The following is a 16069-nucleotide window of genomic DNA, read 5'->3' as shown; positions in this document are numbered from 1 at the left end:
TTGGCACCTTGAAGGATTAAAACTCACACAGCTGTGAATGGGAGGCAACAATACATCCCTCTGAACCCAAACTTCAGGGCTTGGGGACACAGCAGGGTGTGTTTGCATCTACAAAACTCAGTTATTGAGGGGGAAAAACATCCCTTCACTTCTGGACATGCTTTATGTTTATTATATTTGAAAGAAAGTTGAGAACAAATGAACAAATCATTTTTTCTTTTCCATTAAGATCCTTTGTGCCAAAACATTCCACATTCCATTAGTTTGAAGATTGAAATCACCTTGTGCCGTTAGCAGAAAGGTTGTAGTTATTAAACTGATTTTTCAACAGTTGTTTAACAAAAAAAGGAAAGAATTTGCTTTGAGGCCTAAGAACATCCCAGGAAGAAGAGCTGATGCTGTTGTTAATTGGAATCCTAATGAAGTTAGTTTGTGGAGCTGTTGGCGAGCGCCCCCTGCTGTTGATTTGCTAAATCACACCACATCGCTGCAGTCAACTTTCATTTAATTCTGAATAAAAATAAACCGCACACACGTGAAAAAATGACAGTTTATTAATGAAATGTCAGTATGTCAAATAAAGCAGGAAGAGTAAAGCCCTGTGATCACCAGTGCACTTATCACAAATGATGTGCTACTTTATGTCCCCTTATTACAAACAGGTTGCAGTCGCACAAAACATTAGATTAAGTTTATATGGATATAATGATACAAATTGCTCAATTTTACCCTTTAAACTGAGCAACACCTGCATTATTGTTCCTATAACACAGAAAATGGGGAGAGGAACTGCACTGTTTCAGTTGTGCACTATAATTAAGATGGATCCTTCATGTTCATGTCAAGTTATAAAATGCCTTCCCCACTTATTTGGTCCTTTATTTAACGACAGTGGTTTTACAGTTAATACTATCAACAACTCTGCTCTGAGTTGAGGAGTTTATCTTCAAAACAAATTCCAGTTACGTTCTCCAAGAGTTTAGAAAGCACGTTGTTTGCTGGGATTTCATTGGTACAATCAAATGGATCCTAAACCTTTTCAATATCAGGACACAGTAATCAGAGAAAAATTAACTTATGACTATAAAAACCTGTATTTTCTCATCAAAATCATTTCAAGCAAAAAAGGGCAACTGCAGGGACAGTGTTAACTAATATTATAATCCCCTTGAATTAAAGGACAACAAGCATTTTCCCTAAGAATCTTAAAAAATAAAGTGTAAACTTAAAGAGAAATCATTTAGCAGCACTATGGGCATCAAATATTTACACAATTACTACATTTCTATAAATCTACAGTGCAATAACACCCCCAAAAAGCAGGATATCATTTTAGCCGAAGCAGATATGCAGCACGTTCAAAGATGACGAATTCCCAGATAAAAACACGTATTCCAAATAGTCCAGAAACATTTGAACATTAAAATCAGAGCTGCCGCATTCTCAATTGTAGTCTGACAGTCTGACAACACCAAGATCAATATGGCAAAATCCAACAAATGTACATTTGTCTTCATCGTTGCTAAAAGTGGAGCTGACGTGACTCGATCCTCCGTTGACACCTTGTTTTCCTTCAACGCAGATTTCTGTAAAAGACGTCACCTGGACGGAGCCACGGAATAACTAACATGATCAGAGAAGAATCTGCTGTCTGTAAGAATCCAAACAACTCAAATAGAACCGAAAATACTCTGTTCTCTTGTGGATCTTAAATCAATGCCTTGTAATTATAAACATCTACTTAAAATAACCCTCTGGCTTCACTTTTACTGTGTCCCAGTGAGAGAGATGCAGCAGGGAACCCATCCTCCTCTCCTCACACCCCGCAGTCGCTGCTTCTGTCCTGGAGTTTCCGGGTAAAGGTGAGGAAGGTGGAAAGGGAGGCGACGGCAACGTGGAACATCAGCTGCAGCGGGTTCCTCAGGCCGACCAGATAGAGGTTGCACAGGACGACTGCCGTCCACAGGGCCGAGGCTTTGTGCTTCTTCAGGGCCGAGTGGAAGAGATACAGATGGCACTGTGGACACGGGCGAGAGCGTGAGGAGACGACCACCCGGCTGGGTTTCAGTCTGTGGCGTGTGATAAGGATGGTGGCGTATTTTTACCTGACAGACGCAGCAGACGAATGCCCCAAAAAATGCCACGACATTCCATATACCTTCGTAATCATCCTGGGAGTGGTGAAAACAACCGCATTTATTTATTTTACAGATAATTCCAAATAATGGCTGGTGGGACCTTTGGGTGTATCATTAGATTTGTGTCTCCCAGTTACGCTTACTTGGAAACTGTATTCTATCAGGTGAACGCCACGGATTATATTCAAGGAAGCACACATGATGTTAAGGACCAGTGAGAGGATGCCCGCAGCTGTCACTGGTTCCAGTCTTATATTCTGCACTGTTTGGATAAAACAAAGGAGGTCACACATGGACAATCTAAGTTCAGGTCTATCAATGGTGTCGAAGACATGCTGTCTCTTACCAGATCCGGAACTCTGGTCCACGTGACCATTCTCAATGCCATTGGCGAGCTCAACTTCCTCCAGCTGGATTACTTGTGGTGGATGGATCAACAACTCATTCTGGACTTCTATCAACGTCACCTCCAGAGCAGGGCCGCCGCTTTTGTTGTACTGCTGCTTCAGCTTCTGAATGGTCCCGTCTGTCGGACCAACGCAAGGTCAGCACAGTGAAAAGGCCAACAATGTGCAAAAGCACAAAATCTAGATGAATATATTCCTCCCTGCTCACCAAATTCCAAAAATAGATAGGGCCTGTCTGCCAAGGCAATGGCGGCACTGTTGGAGCAGGCTGTGAACTCCCAGCGGAGATCTTCTAAGAAGCAGAAGGCTTTAGCAATGGGGAGGCTGCAGTGGCACACGGTCATGTAGGATACACCCTCCGAAGAGACGAAGCTGAACAGGTGCGAGGAGAAAAGGTGTTTAGTCAATAAGTCATATGCAGCATGATACTGAAGCCTGCCAAATAAATCAAATAGAATCATCTTCGTTATATGCACAGAAAAGGCCTGATTTTTAACAAGATCTCACTGTATGTTAAGCTGCTGGCCCTTGACCGTCCCTTTGTCTGGGAAACGGGCCAGCGTCTTGCTGATGGTCCTGAGTTGATGCTTCCGTTCCTGCAGCTCTTTGCTGTGTTCAAAGTCTGTGGAGGCTGACAGGGGAAGTCCATCCCTGACCCGAACTACAAAAGCGAACAGGATCAAAGACATGATCCTCTAAACCCAGCAGAAAAGAAGAAAAAGAAAAGATCAGTTCTGTGAGTGCTTTGCAAAACCTGTCACTTTCTCTAGCTATAAATCTCACCTGTCCTTAGAAAACAATAATAGAAAAATAGGTATACTAAAATGTAAATATTGCAATTAAGACATTGAATATTAAACAAGCAGCTAATTTCCCCCACATGCGACCGACACCCGTAGTTTATTGTCTATATTAAGATCGATATTACTGCACGTTTAAAACGCGGGATTGACGGGGGTAGAGAATAACAACTGCAAAGTTAAGACTTAATGAGAACACACTCCCTTTTCTGCATTATTTTCCACTCGGAAAACAATTCTAATAACCATGTAGTGAAGTTTTCTCACCTCATTATAATAGTTTTCATGCTGCACCTTGATGTTTAGCTAATGTAGGTTAGCTGAGTACATCATTATTCAAAAGAAAATTAAAACCAGGAAGGACACGGCACGCTAATCAATTTCGCGTTAAGCCTGTGTGAGCTTATACTGTTTAAATGTTAAAATTTAAACGAAAAAGACCAGTATTTTAAGGGATACTTTAACCAAACGAGCTAACTTGCACTGTTCTTCCTGAACAACAAACCACAACAAATCTTCTACGGAGACTCGAAAGGACCAAAAAGGTGAGACGGAAATGAGTCGTACTGCGGCACGCCAGTTTATTATTAATGGAAGTTAGCCTCCGGGGCTAATTGACGGTATTCCGCGACTAGTGGCTACACTGGGGTTAGTTTGCTCATGCTATTTATACGTTTAGTCCGGCTGTAATTGCTGATTTATGCAAGAGATAAATGTTTCTGTGCTAAATGTTTCTCCACCGTACCGGCCGCTGATCTTGCTCTTAGCACAACCATAATGTTAACCCTGATACCTAACTGCGCTTTTCCTGACTAGCAGTGGAGCTGAATTACTAAAAATGACTTTAGCAACGCTTTGAACGTTTTGAAGTGTGTTTCGTAAGTCGTAAAAAGTAAAAAAAAAAGGCCAATATTGATGTCCAAATATGAGCGTCCTTGTTAGCATTGCTAGCCCACTGGTTCAGCTCTAAGTATGGTTTGAACTTTTGTCTTTAATTGTTACATTTGTCTTCATATCTCATTCACCAACTAATTTCTGCAGGCAAACGGGGAATAATTTTGTGTTAGATTCCATCGTAAACACATCTCATAACTCGGTGTTACGTTCAAATACCGTGATTTCCTCGCCAACATTCTTTTCGTCAAAACAGTAAATGAGCTCATTAAATACATATTTTTTATTTAAAGAGCGACGAAAATGCCCAAAGACACCTTTGTCTTATAAAGGGAATCAATTTATGAAGATCAGGTTTTCCAGCAAATGTCTTTTAAATCCTGCCAAGAAGCAGTATATTCCTTCCATTAAAAGACCACATAGAAGTGACCTTGTTCCAGGATTAAATAGCTGTTGTTGTTCTCGTTGCACATACAAATGTATCTTTTAATCATGCTGATAAACCGAGGAGTCGTATCTTTACAGAATTTATTCATATTCACTCACACGTCACGTTTGACGTACATTGCTGCATTGATACAGTCTTAAATTGGAGGTAAAAATCCCTGCATCATTGCAATATTATTGCTTGTGCAGTGTGATATTGATGTTCCAGTGAGTCAAGGAGAGACTTGAGCGGGTACAGTGTGAGAGCCACCCTGACCTCTGCGTGCATTTGCATATCCAGTGTGTTTCCCCACGGGCCTCTCTGTGGCACTCGCCCTCCCTCGGAACATTTTCTCTCCACCCCTCTCAGCTTCTATCCACCCTCACTGTATTTTAGGCTCTCTGCACTGCTGCGCCACCAAATTAGGTGCTTCCTGCCTCTTTAAAGAAGAGGATCTTGCTTTATTGGCGTTTTTGTCAGCTTTTGTCTGCTATTTTAGGTCACCCGCAGTTTGACCACGATGGGGGTGAAAGACCATCCTCAGTGCTACTTTGATGTGGAGCTCAACCGGGAGCCAGGTAAGAGTTTAACATCGTCTTTATCACCGCGGTCAGGTGTAAAAACAAATTGTTTTTTGCAAAATGGTTATTTATTTAAATATTCCTGTCTTGTATTTGTAGTTGGGCGGATAGTCTTTCAGCTCTTTTCAGAAATTTGTCCCAAGACCTGTAAGAACTTTCTCTCTCTGTGCACGGGTGAGTTCTGTTTTCTGTTTCCGTTTGTGAAATGTGTGCAAATGAAGTGTGGACTGTAGAAAACATTACAGGGAACCGGTGTGTTTGCTTCAAACCCCTGTTTTAAAATAATCACTAGAATGAAACACTTTTATGCTCGAAATGGCCCATTTTGGTGATAAATTGAGGAAGGCAAACGCCTCACTTGATGTTTCATGGTACCGTCTGCAACACGGCGTGTCATTGTAATGATAGTCTGGCTACAGATGGCTGTAAGTCTGTAAGCAGATTGCAGATCAATCCTCCCACTCATTTTCACCCTTCCCTGGCCTGGCAGGAGCACGGTGCTGACACGGGCAGCGATGAGAGATGGCTGCTCAGCTCTTTCCTGTAAATACATACGCATTACACAGTCGTATGCACCCATCAGGCGGCGGCTTTCTCACACGCCGATGTAGGACGGATTGGCTGACACTATTCAAACTCAAACCTTTTGGGAATAAAGATTAGCAACCTAAGAGGCTCGCTGCTACAAGCACGTCTCTGTCCCCAGGAATGTCGGGCCGTGTCACCTCACATGAGGTAGAATACCAAAGAACAAGGCTTGTCAGTCCACATCTAGCTTTTCATCACTCCTTTGAGGATAAACTGGCTGCATTCAGGATTGCTGCCATCTTGGCTAACTTGTATCAAATTGCAGGTGAAAGGGGAAGTGGTAAGATCACAGGGAAAAAGCTGTGCTACAAAGGCTCCACATTTCACAGAGTAGTAAAGAACTTTATGATCCAAGGAGGCGACTTCACCGAAGGTACTAAACAATTTCACTGGATTACCTCAAAGTTCTTTTGCACTTTATCAAACTGTTCTTTTTAAGATCCCCAAGCCCAAACCTCTGCTGAGATAACTTTTATTCATCTGTAATGTGGGGTTAACTGGACGTCTCTCTATCCCTGCAGGGAACGGACGAGGAGGAGAGTCTATATACGGTGGCTTCTTTGAAGGTGATGGGACTTTTTCTAATTAACATTTATGAATCGGATTTACTCACAGGGTTCTGATTTAGCTACAGTACACCTGCATGAGAAAAGTAAAGTTGCATGTGGATTCTTTTTGGTGATTTTTTTTATTTTTTATTTTTTATTTTTTATTTTTTGTATTTCTGTACAGTATATTTACCTCTGCTGACCTTAACCTTTAAATCATTAATTGCTACTTTAAATAGTAACATTAGTGGGCTTTGTCAAATCAGCATGGAGAGTAGGCATTCTCTTTATTCAAAGCTACAATCTTCCTGCCTAAAACTTTCAACATATTCTTTTATTTATAGAGGGGTCTATTGCAAAATGAGAAGGTAAGAGATGTTCACAGTTCAGTAACACAATGTCAACATTGTTCCCACCATCTTCCTCTCTCTTAAACCAGTGCAAGTATTTGCAGTGGTGCAGGTTAATTAATTTTTCTTTTCAGCCTCCCTGCCAGCCTCTGGCTGCTCAGGTTACCTTAATGTCACATATGTGGTATTTATAGACGTGCGGCTGCCGTCACTTATAGTTATACAAAGGTGACAGGTTCCTCAGGTCGTTGTGTGCAACTGTGGAGTCAAATACATTTGAAATGATTGAATTTTTATGTTTTTTATGTATGCAATGGTACGTATTTGAGTAAATCAACTTTTTGAAATATATTGAACGTGGCTGAATTGATCTATTGGTTGTACTGGCATTCACTGATGTTTTTTGAGTGGTTTTTCTTTTATGTTCTTATACCAGCATTCTGTCAAGGCAGCCTTGACGTGACGAAGGTTGAGATAATAGTAACGTGTAACCATTTAAACTTTAAGGGAAGGTTGGAGAGGCAATGATTAAACACGTTCTCCCCTTTGTCCCGTTCCTCCCTGAATATGTCACCGGATGTGTGTGGGAATAATCGCTGAGATGTCCACACCTCTATCTCTGCTCCCCACAGACGAGAACTTCGTTCTCAAACACGACAGAGCCTTCCTCTTGTCCATGGCCAACCGTGGGAAGGACACCAACGGCTCACAGTTCTTTATGTGAGCAACATTAAACCATATCATTATCAATCCTACACTTATTAACTGGAAGGATCCCTGAATGATTTGCTTTTAAGGTTTTATTTTTTTGCTTTCCGTCCCTCTCTAATTTCAACCAACCCCCCATTTTAAGTAGAATATAAAGTCTAACTCCCAACAGTTAGTGCAGAGAAAACATGGATTTATTTTCTTTTAAATTACAAATGTGTTACCTTATTTTTCTCTTGCCATTTTTGTGTAAAATTTACAGAAACTCTAGCATCCTGCTCTTCCAAGGTAATGTGTCTCCATGGCTGTGTTTCTCTCTCTCTTCGCCTGACTTTATTACTCAGTTGTTGTTTACAAGCAATCTCCAGAATGTTTGCTTTGGATGTGTTGGCATTACATTCATGGACGACTTGATCTTATTTGGCCTTGCAGATTTATTTATCATGCAGAAATGTCCCTATAAATGCGAAATGTCCTGCATTAATAAGGACGGTTAAGGGTGGGATGTGTATGTATCCAGACTTTTGGCTCCAAAGTGCTCAACCACACTGAGGTCGAGGATTTTCATTGACTGACTCACTGTGGGTGTTTTCCTATTCAAATTCCAACATCATTAATCAAGAAGTCAGTTTTGAAATAATGAGATGATTCCCAATGGCACAGTCACATCCCCATTTTGATGAGCTTGCTTCTTATTTTAATTCTTTTCCTTTATTCTCCTCTTTTTCCCCATGACCCCTCCACTCCCACTGACTGACCTTCTTTGGCTTCTTTGCAACAGAACAACAAAGATGGCCCCGCATCTCGACGGGTAAAACCTACTTTCCAAACCTACTTTCATATTTCTTTATGGCACAATTTCGGCATGATGCAACAAAATGCTTTGATTATTTTTAAAAGGTCTGCAAGCATAAATTATGCAAAATTTGGTCTTTAATGCAACATCTAAGATATCCAACCAGCTGACATTTTGATCAAGGTTGCAAAAATAACTGATACCAGCCATAGTATCTGACGCTATAGTGGTTATAACAGGAACAGAACGCCTCAGAAATCTCCTGAACTTAGCTAGACATAATGTCTCGCTGCTGATAGATACACAGGGATGCATTTCCTTTGTCCAGAAAAGTCTCATCCAAATAAAACCAGTCAGCTTTATTGACAAAGACCTGTTTTTCAGCGTCCACGTTGTCTTTGGTCTTGTCATCTCCGGATTTGAGGTGGTGAAGAAGATCGAGGGACTGAAGACTGATTCGGCTAGCAGACCCTATGCTGATGTGAGAGTGGTGGACTGTGGACAGTTAATCACCAAATCTGCTAACGATGGTTGGTTCCAAGACTGATTAGCTTAATCAGTCAGTTGTCCTAATCATTTGTTTGGGGCTTATTCTGTGGTCTTTGTTCAAAAGGGTGCTAGTTTAGTGTTTGCATTTGTACGGATCTGCTAACCTGATGTGTGTAATAAAGGTAGGCGTGTGGATTACTTTGGGTTCCAGTTTCTTACCTTATATTATGAGCTTATTTTAGCCACGTCTTTGAGTGACACACAGGTTTTTTTTCCCTTTTATACCAGTACTCCAAGGCAAGAGAAAGCGAACCTCCCATTCCGCTGACTCATCCCTCAGTTCCCACAAGTCGTCTCAGGTGTTTTCGGGAGAAAGCGGAAGCGAGTTGGACGAAAAGTTCAAACATCGCAAACACAAGAGACAGAAGAGCAAACGGTCCAAAAAGAAAAGGAGGGAGTCACAGAAGGAGGATGTGCTGCCCTCCACTCCAAGGTCTGTGTAATTGTTCTTCATAAGCACACCCTTATGGCCGTAACTGAAAGACAAACCAGTTTTTGTGCTAACTAATCATTGGCCTGTGACGTCCCAGAAGCGCTCAAAGCCCTGAGAAAAGAGACCTCCCAGAGGGAGAGAGGGAGCAGAGTGGGAAGAGAGAAAAGCCAGTCGTCCGGCCAGAGGAGATCCCACCTGTGCCTGAGAATCGCTTCCTGCTGCGACGGGACATGCCGTCTCAAGAAGACAAGACGGAGACGTCAGTCGCCGTTTGTATTGAATTCACAAAATTTTAACTTGTGGAATGAACTGTTGGTTAATTTGGTGTGTAATGTTTCAGAGTGGAGAAGCAAGAAGCTTCTGCTGACCAAAAACCAGCAGTGTCCAAGTCTGGACGCAAGATTCGGGGCAGAGGGACAATGGTATTTTCAAATCAATTCCTCTGATATCGGTGTCTGTTCCCTCAGTAATTTTGTTAGTTTCCCAATTTCCTTTGATTAATTCCTTTAAACAGTAATACTCTCGTTTCATTCTTCCTTTGTGGAGATGCTGGTTCGGCAGTGAAGATAATGAATGTATTTAAATTAGTGCTGTCACATTAACATGCTAATGTAGGGAGATTCATTTGTTATTTGTTTAAAAGCAATTACGTGCGCATAGCCCGTTTTAATTTTTAGTCGGATGTGCCGGCACCAACAGTGTTAGCAGGAGAAGTTCAGAGCTGATTATTCCTTCCATGTTGGAGGAATTTGCAAAGGAAGGAGTCAGAATAAACTGAAGAATCAGGATGTTTGTGTAGTGAGCCAAAGATAGTGACAGATCTGCTGTGATTAAAAAACAAGAGGAGGTTGCTGCCCGTCTTACTGGGTTCAGGTGCAAGATGGACAAAGAGGGAAACCATTAATAAGTACATGGCGATTAGCCCTGACTGCAGGTTATAGGGTTAATTTGCTTACAAACTTTATGCTGCATCTTAATGCTAAGCATTAGCCGTATGTATTTTTTGTAATTTATAGTTTAATTTCCACTGCAGTGAATAGAAAAAAAGATTGATTGATAGTGGTTGTTCCATAGCTGCCGAGTTAATTATCATTAGACATTGCTAATATGAATGTGATGTACGGTAATATAAGCGGACCGTAAGTGTTCCATTTAAATGAAATATGATAGATGGTTGAAGAACGTCGCTGTGAAGCTTCGACATAATTTCATTTGTCTCGCAGCGCTATCGCACCCCCACCCGTTCCAAGTCACGCTCAGCCTCGGTGGAAGAGCGCGGCGACAGTGAAACGCCGCCGCACTGGAAGGAAGAGATGAAAAAAACGAAGGCCTATCAACCGCCCAGCCTGGAGAGATGGAGCAAAGGGGACAGGTGGCTTTTCGGACTTTACTAAGAACGTCACGTTTGATTGGGTCCCTTTTTGCATCACTCTTCTTTCCTCCGAACAGGTTGAACGAGCACTCTTCCAGCAGATGGGACGACAGAAGTGACTCCGCATGGTCCCGCTCCCCAGAGCGCTCGTCAGACCGCAGCTCGAAGAGGTCCAGCCCGCGGCGACCGCAGAAGAAAGAGAGGAAGAAAGCCAAGCACAAGAAGAAGGCCAAAAAACGTAAACATGGCAAGAAGAAGCGCTCCAAGACCAAAGCGCAAAGTGATCACAGATCAGAGGGAGAACGGTCATTGACTTCAGAGAGGAAGTCCAGAAGATCCCGTTCTTCATCCCGTTGCTCCTCAAGTCGGTATCAGTCATTGGGCCGGAGGAGGCGCCACTCCTCTGTGTCTTACAGAGACTCACGGTCCTACTCCAGATCATACACTTCCAGTCATTCCAGATCCAGAGGGAGGACAAGGTCATACTCACGGTCCAGAAGCCGTTCCAGGTCCCAGAGTCACTCTTTGTCCCGATCCAAATCTCAGTCTTACTCTCGCTCACGATCCAGATCTAGGACAAGATCACGATCCAGGTACAGGTCCCGGTCGTCATCCAGGAGGAGGAGCTTGTCCCGGTCCCCGAGAAAGAAGAAACCGAGCAAAGCTACATCTCATAACGCAGGCCACGGGCCCGATAAACCTCCAGACAACACGGCGGTCTCTTTCCTGAGACTCCCTGCTGCCCCTCCTCCTGAGAGCGTCCCCGTGATCCCACTGAGTGACAGCCCTCCACCCTCCCGGTGGAAACCTGGTCAAAAGCCCTGGAAACCCTCCTATGTCCATATTCAAGAGATTAAAGCTAAAGTAGCGGCTAACCTTTCCTCCTCTGGGCCGACAGCAGATGGCATCACAGACAAATCTCAAACACCAGTTACAGCCAAGTCTCTGCCGGGGGGGTCTGGAAATGACCAGAGATCAAAACGCTCAACCAGCCGGTCCTCTAGAAGCAGGTCCTACAGTCGCTCATACAGCCGTTCAAGGAGCAGAAGCTACAGTAGGTCCAGGTCACATGATCGTTACCGCAGTAGGTCGTCGTCCTGCAGCCCATCAGACTCTGAGACCTCTCAAAGGAAACAGAGCTACAAGACAGTCTCACTAAATAAGAACTGGAAGGAATATTATCCCTCTCTGGGGAAAACCAAATATTTGGATAAGTATAGTTCATGTACTGGCAGCCAAGATGCTCCGTCTGGATCAGAGAAGAGGAGTCCCGACATCAGCGTCTCAAAGAGAACCAGGTCTTCGGGGGAGAGTTTTAAACACACCTCTGACTGGGACAGCGACAGCGACAAGGTGAGTCAAAGCAACAGCGTAACCCAGGTGAAAGAGGCCAAACGCGCCCTTCCGTCTGGCCAAGAGAGGAAGGTGGCGGCGCTCGCCGGATGGAATTCAGGAAGCGATGAAAATCTTAACACATCCAGGCCTTTGGTCATATCTGAGAAAGAGGAAGGGGAGGCCAGTTCTGATTCAGATTACACGGCTTACAGGAAGGCGTCTGAGGCCGCGGACGTGCTGGAGAAGAAGATCCCAGCCGTCCTTTCCGGCCAGTCAGAACAAGGACCCAGAAGGTCCCCAGAACCAGAGAAGCATAAGAGCAGGAAGAAGGCCAAACGTAAACACAAACACAAAAGAGGAGAAAAAAGCAGCTCGCACCATGGAAAAGAGAAGGGGAAGAGATCAAAAAGGAAGCACCAGAAGCTCAAAGAGACGTTCCACTGGCAGCCGCCGCTGGAGTTCGGGGAGGAGGAGGAAGAAGATGAATCGAAACGGGAGAGGCTCAGTCCGACTAAAGCCGTCAAGGAAAAGCCTGCTGCGGCCGGTTTAAAAGCAAAGGAGCCACATTTAACCTCTTTAAACAAAAACAACACCAGAGAGGATAATCACGGGCAGCAGAGAACAAAGCACACAGAACCTCACGTCCAGTCAGCCAGCAGGAATGCTAATGTAGCCTCTGGAAGACAGCAGGACTCTTTGGATGAGATGGACATCTGTGGTCATGATCAAGAGGTCGTGGGCCCTTCGGTTTGTCAGGACTCCAATCACGATACCCCTGAATCCACCCTGAATCCTACCTCCAAACACTCTGGTATGCCGAGCAAAGAGCAGCCATCTCTCATTTCCACCGCCGCAGATGGTGGACGGCCGGAGGACGCGGACGCCGTCGAACCTGTCGGCGCTGCGTTAAATTTCAAATGGAAACCTCTGAAAGGAATGTCAGCGGTCCAGAATGCGAAGGTGCCGTCTGTGGCTTCAACTAACCCCCAAGTCCAAGAGAACCAGAGCTCGAACACACAGGGCGTGAGGATGGAGATCAAAAGCAAAAGCCGCATTCGGCCGGGATCTCTGTTCGACGAGGTCCGAAAGACGGCGCGCCTCAACCAACGGCCCAGGAACCAGGAGAGCTCCAGCGAGGAAAGCTCCCCCTCTGTGGGGAAGGCAACGGCACCGTCTCGTCCACGGTCGCCAAAGAAGTCCAGGTCCGTCTCCAGGAAGTCTCGTTCCGTTTCCAGTCAGCGGTCCAGCTCCAGAGGCTGGTCCCACTCATACAGCAGGTCCAGGAGCCGATCCCGCAGCTCCAGCTACTCATCCAGGTGGAGTGAGAATCACTCGATATCTATAAAAGCGCAGGCACCGTCGCTGAATGTCTAACACCTTTTCAGGAGCCACAGCAGGAGTCGGAGGAGGCGCGGCAGAGGACGGACGCATTCGCGGAGCAGCACATACAGGAGTTATAGAAGCCACAGGTCCATCTCTATGGAACAGACTGTCAGGAGGTATTATTTCGTATCTGAACTCTTCCTCTTCCTCCTCTCATCAGTCGGACCTACAGCAGGAGCCACTCTAGAAGCAACTCGTATGACCGCCGCAGGAGAACCAGGTTTGCAAACGCTTACATTTGCATTAAAAGCTATCCGACTCTAATCGGGGCTAAATTAGGGATCAGGTGTGTGTTTCTTTTGCATGAACTGGGAGTTTCAGGACATCGCACACCTGTCAGTTATCATTAGCTGAGCGGCGGCTAAAATGATAAATAATGAAATTCGCGCACGCAGGTCGGATTCCTACGACAGCTACTCCAGCCGGAGCCGCAGCGTGAGCCGGAGACGAGGCCGCCGCCACAGTGACAGCTACAGGAGCCTGGACCGCCGGTCCCGGTAAGAGGCGGCGCATCCTGCCAGTCGCCGGCACGTTCCTCCTCTCACTCTTCCTGAAGCGTGCGCTGATTGTGTCTTGGGCAGGTCGTACTCCAGCCGCAGCTCCTCCGGACGCAGGAGCCACAGTCGCAGCAGTCGCTACAGTTGAGAGTTCAAATGCACTGAAAGGGAACAAAAACCACGACTGACACGCAACTTTGCCTCTTCACTTTTACTTCTTTCTCTTACTTGTTACACATCAGCTGTAGAGGGGAAAAAAAGGATAGCAAACATGTTCAAAAATGTTGATCCAAAGATGTTTAGGGCCTGCTGCATTTAGAGAACAACTAGCTGGCGAGGGAGAGAAGAATTTTACTGTATACTGTATATATTTCATACTTTTCTAGTTTTGTGTATTCCTTTTCTACAGCAGTTTTAATACACTGAAATGTACAGCTATAAGGTCTAAATGTATACTTTTGTGTCTTATTTGTGAAGAGTTGCTGGATTATTTTGAGACACGAAGTTTCCCACCATTGTCTAGGTTCCTTTTCCTTTATCGATGTCCAAATCTTGATGGTGCATCCAGAGTCTAGTATTTTTTATTTTACTCAGTTCTAAATGTTTATAATAAATATCTCTATTATATCTCTTGCGTCTTGTTTTTTATATAGATTTTGCCACTGTGCGTTTGTCCCGTGTCTCTAGGGCGCCCCCTCTAGTTCGGAAAGAACAATGCAGCCAATGTTAATGGTTAAGAATACCAGCAGGACACGCATCAATTATCCACCTCTGCTGCTTAAAGATTACAGATGATGGCTTTTATTTGGATGTGAATATTATTTCTTGATGGAAATATTCGTATGGCGATGCGTGTTTGTTTTTTCATCCATCAGTCAAACATTCAGCTTGATCTGTTGGAGTCCGGCGTGATTATGGTTTTCATGTCTTTTTGGAAAAGAGTGTGAAAGGTTACATATTTGCATCTAAAGAAAACCATTTTTGACAACACACGGATTAACGTGAAGGCTCCCCGAGGACGCACCTTGATGCTCCTGCCTCACATTTCAGCTTAAGTCTTTTTCATTTCTGCTCATCAAAGAAACACATGATATCACTTAGTCTTAGAAATCAAGAGTAATCTTAAAAACCTCTCTGCTGATGGCGGTCTGCGTCCATGAGGCCGGGCTTGACCCAGCGCTGAAGAACTGCCTCCATGCTGACACTGAAGCCTGTCTGAGTCCCTGACAGGAAGTGATGAATGGGACGTGCTGCAGGCTGTGATCAATTTCCCCCCACCTTGTTATGAGCATATCGACTTGTGCTCCATGTGGTCGGCTCTGGAGTCAGCGGTGGCAGCGAGGTCCAGGCACTGAAACCAAAAACAGAGCAGATGAATGTTTAAACGACAAAATAAAGCTTCGTCTGTGTGGTTTACCACCAGTTTAAATCACACCGATGCCACTCTTGACAGTTGAAATCGATGTAATGACTTTGATAACGATAACTTTAATTCAGAAGCACATTTTAAAGCATGAAAATGACCTCTTTCACCCCTTTGTTCCCTGTCTTTGTTCCGTGTTTTGCAGAAGTAAACGATGCGATGGAGGAGGATGCCCCGTTCGTCAGAACCTGACAGTGACAGCTTCAAGGTCAAACCGAGGCAAACTGATGATGAGGGCGATGATGATGAAGGCAGGGAGAAAGGGAACCTCTCCATACAAGCGAGGGACGGTGAGTAGCTCCAAGATGAATCTATTTCACCAGCGTTGCATCCAAAAATGAACATATAATGAATCCCTTTAAAAGTATTACTGCCCTCGCTGTGTATAGTAGGAGTGCTATTAAACCTATAAAACACATATAATCTGTTTATTTCATAACGGAGGCCATACAAATATGCTTTCTAAAAAGTATACTACAAAATTAAAAAAAAATGTATTCTTACCTGAATTAGGATGTTAAAAAATTCAGGATAATCAAAAATAACTAGGCAAGATGCTGTTTAAATTAGTCATGTCTAATTATTGCAGTTATTAAAGAAGTTGAGATTTGCGTGGATAAATGACATCACAAGTTCGTGCTTATTATTGTGCAAATAAAGTTACGATGCCCTCTGTTAGGTTAAAAATGACTAAAATAAAGCCCCAACCGCCCCCTCCTTTTGCCCGCGTGACGTCACCCGGGTGCAAGCTCGCCCAGCGCGCAAACGGGCAGCGCACTGGGGCGTTTGCGCCATCAGGCTGCGCGTCCTTCCCAGTCCGAATGTGCGCCAAATCCACTG

General features: G+C 44.2%; 2 protein-coding genes and 1 long non-coding RNA gene across 7 annotated transcripts; 1 reads left to right on the top strand and 2 right to left on the bottom strand.

Moving 5' to 3' along the window:
• Positions 1-536: 536 nt before the first annotated feature.
• Positions 537-3888, bottom strand: sec22c (SEC22 homolog C, vesicle trafficking protein). The gene is made up of 7 exons (XM_057013839.1): positions 3613-3888; positions 3053-3240; positions 2754-2917; positions 2485-2664; positions 2282-2400; positions 2106-2171; positions 537-2017 (listed from the first exon to the last, which is right to left on the bottom strand). Exons 2-7 carry the CDS (start codon positions 3232-3234, stop codon positions 1817-1819), a joined length of 912 nt encoding a protein of 303 aa, XP_056869819.1. The 5' UTR covers positions 3235-3240; positions 3613-3888; the 3' UTR covers positions 537-1816.
• Positions 3875-14433, top strand: nktr (natural killer cell triggering receptor). 5 transcript variants are annotated; one of them, XM_057013828.1, is made up of 17 exons: positions 3875-3993; positions 5166-5244; positions 5347-5421; positions 6101-6208; positions 6357-6401; positions 7366-7453; positions 8223-8252; positions 8622-8767; positions 9015-9219; positions 9317-9478; positions 9560-9641; positions 10443-10591; positions 10669-13242; positions 13312-13395; positions 13470-13529; positions 13705-13806; positions 13891-14433. In XM_057013828.1, exons 2-17 carry the CDS (start codon positions 5187-5189, stop codon positions 13952-13954), a joined length of 4032 nt encoding a protein of 1343 aa, XP_056869808.1. In that variant the 5' UTR covers positions 3875-3993; positions 5166-5186; the 3' UTR covers positions 13955-14433. The 5 variants fall into 5 exon arrangements, with proteins under 5 accessions (XP_056869808.1, XP_056869809.1, XP_056869810.1 ...); XM_057013829.1 differs by lacking the exons at positions 3875-3993; positions 5166-5244; positions 5347-5421 and adding an exon at positions 6728-6751 and having other exon boundaries at positions 6136-6208; XM_057013831.1 differs by lacking the exons at positions 3875-3993; positions 5166-5244; positions 5347-5421; positions 6101-6208; positions 6357-6401 and adding exons at positions 6736-6751; positions 7704-7729.
• On the bottom strand, positions 14263-15987 carry LOC130514307 (uncharacterized). The gene is made up of 2 exons (XR_008946974.1): positions 15331-15987; positions 14263-15157 (listed from the first exon to the last, which is right to left on the bottom strand). It is a non-coding gene; the product is annotated as an uncharacterized LOC130514307 (long non-coding RNA).
• Positions 15988-16069: the final 82 nt, after the last annotated feature.

Source organism: Takifugu flavidus, chromosome 17 (assembly GCF_003711565.1).
Source record: "Takifugu flavidus isolate HTHZ2018 chromosome 17, ASM371156v2, whole genome shotgun sequence".
Classification (NCBI taxonomy): Eukaryota; Metazoa; Chordata; class Actinopteri; order Tetraodontiformes; family Tetraodontidae; genus Takifugu; species Takifugu flavidus.
This window is presented reverse-complemented; position numbering and strand designations above follow the sequence as displayed.

Coding starts and splice junctions, on each gene's coding strand:
- sec22c (XM_057013839.1), bottom strand. CDS start 3,234: ATGTCTTTGATCCTGTTCGCTTTTGTAGTTCGGGTCAGGGATGGACTT. Junction 2,665..2,753: donor CTATCTATTTTTGGAATTTG/GTGAGCAGGGAG, acceptor TTGGTCCGACAG/ACGGGACCATTCAGAAGCTG. Junction 2,018..2,105: donor TCGTCTGCTGCGTCTGTCAG/GTAAAAATACGC, acceptor CCGTGTCCACAG/TGCCATCTGTATCTCTTCCA.
- nktr (XM_057013828.1), top strand. CDS start 5,187: ATGGGGGTGAAAGACCATCCTCAGTGCTACTTTGATGTGGAGCTCAAC. Junction 6,402..7,365: donor ATACGGTGGCTTCTTTGAAG/GTGATGGGACTT, acceptor TGCTCCCCACAG/ACGAGAACTTCGTTCTCAAA. Junction 13,807..13,890: donor AGCCTGGACCGCCGGTCCCG/GTAAGAGGCGGC, acceptor TGTCTTGGGCAG/GTCGTACTCCAGCCGCAGCT.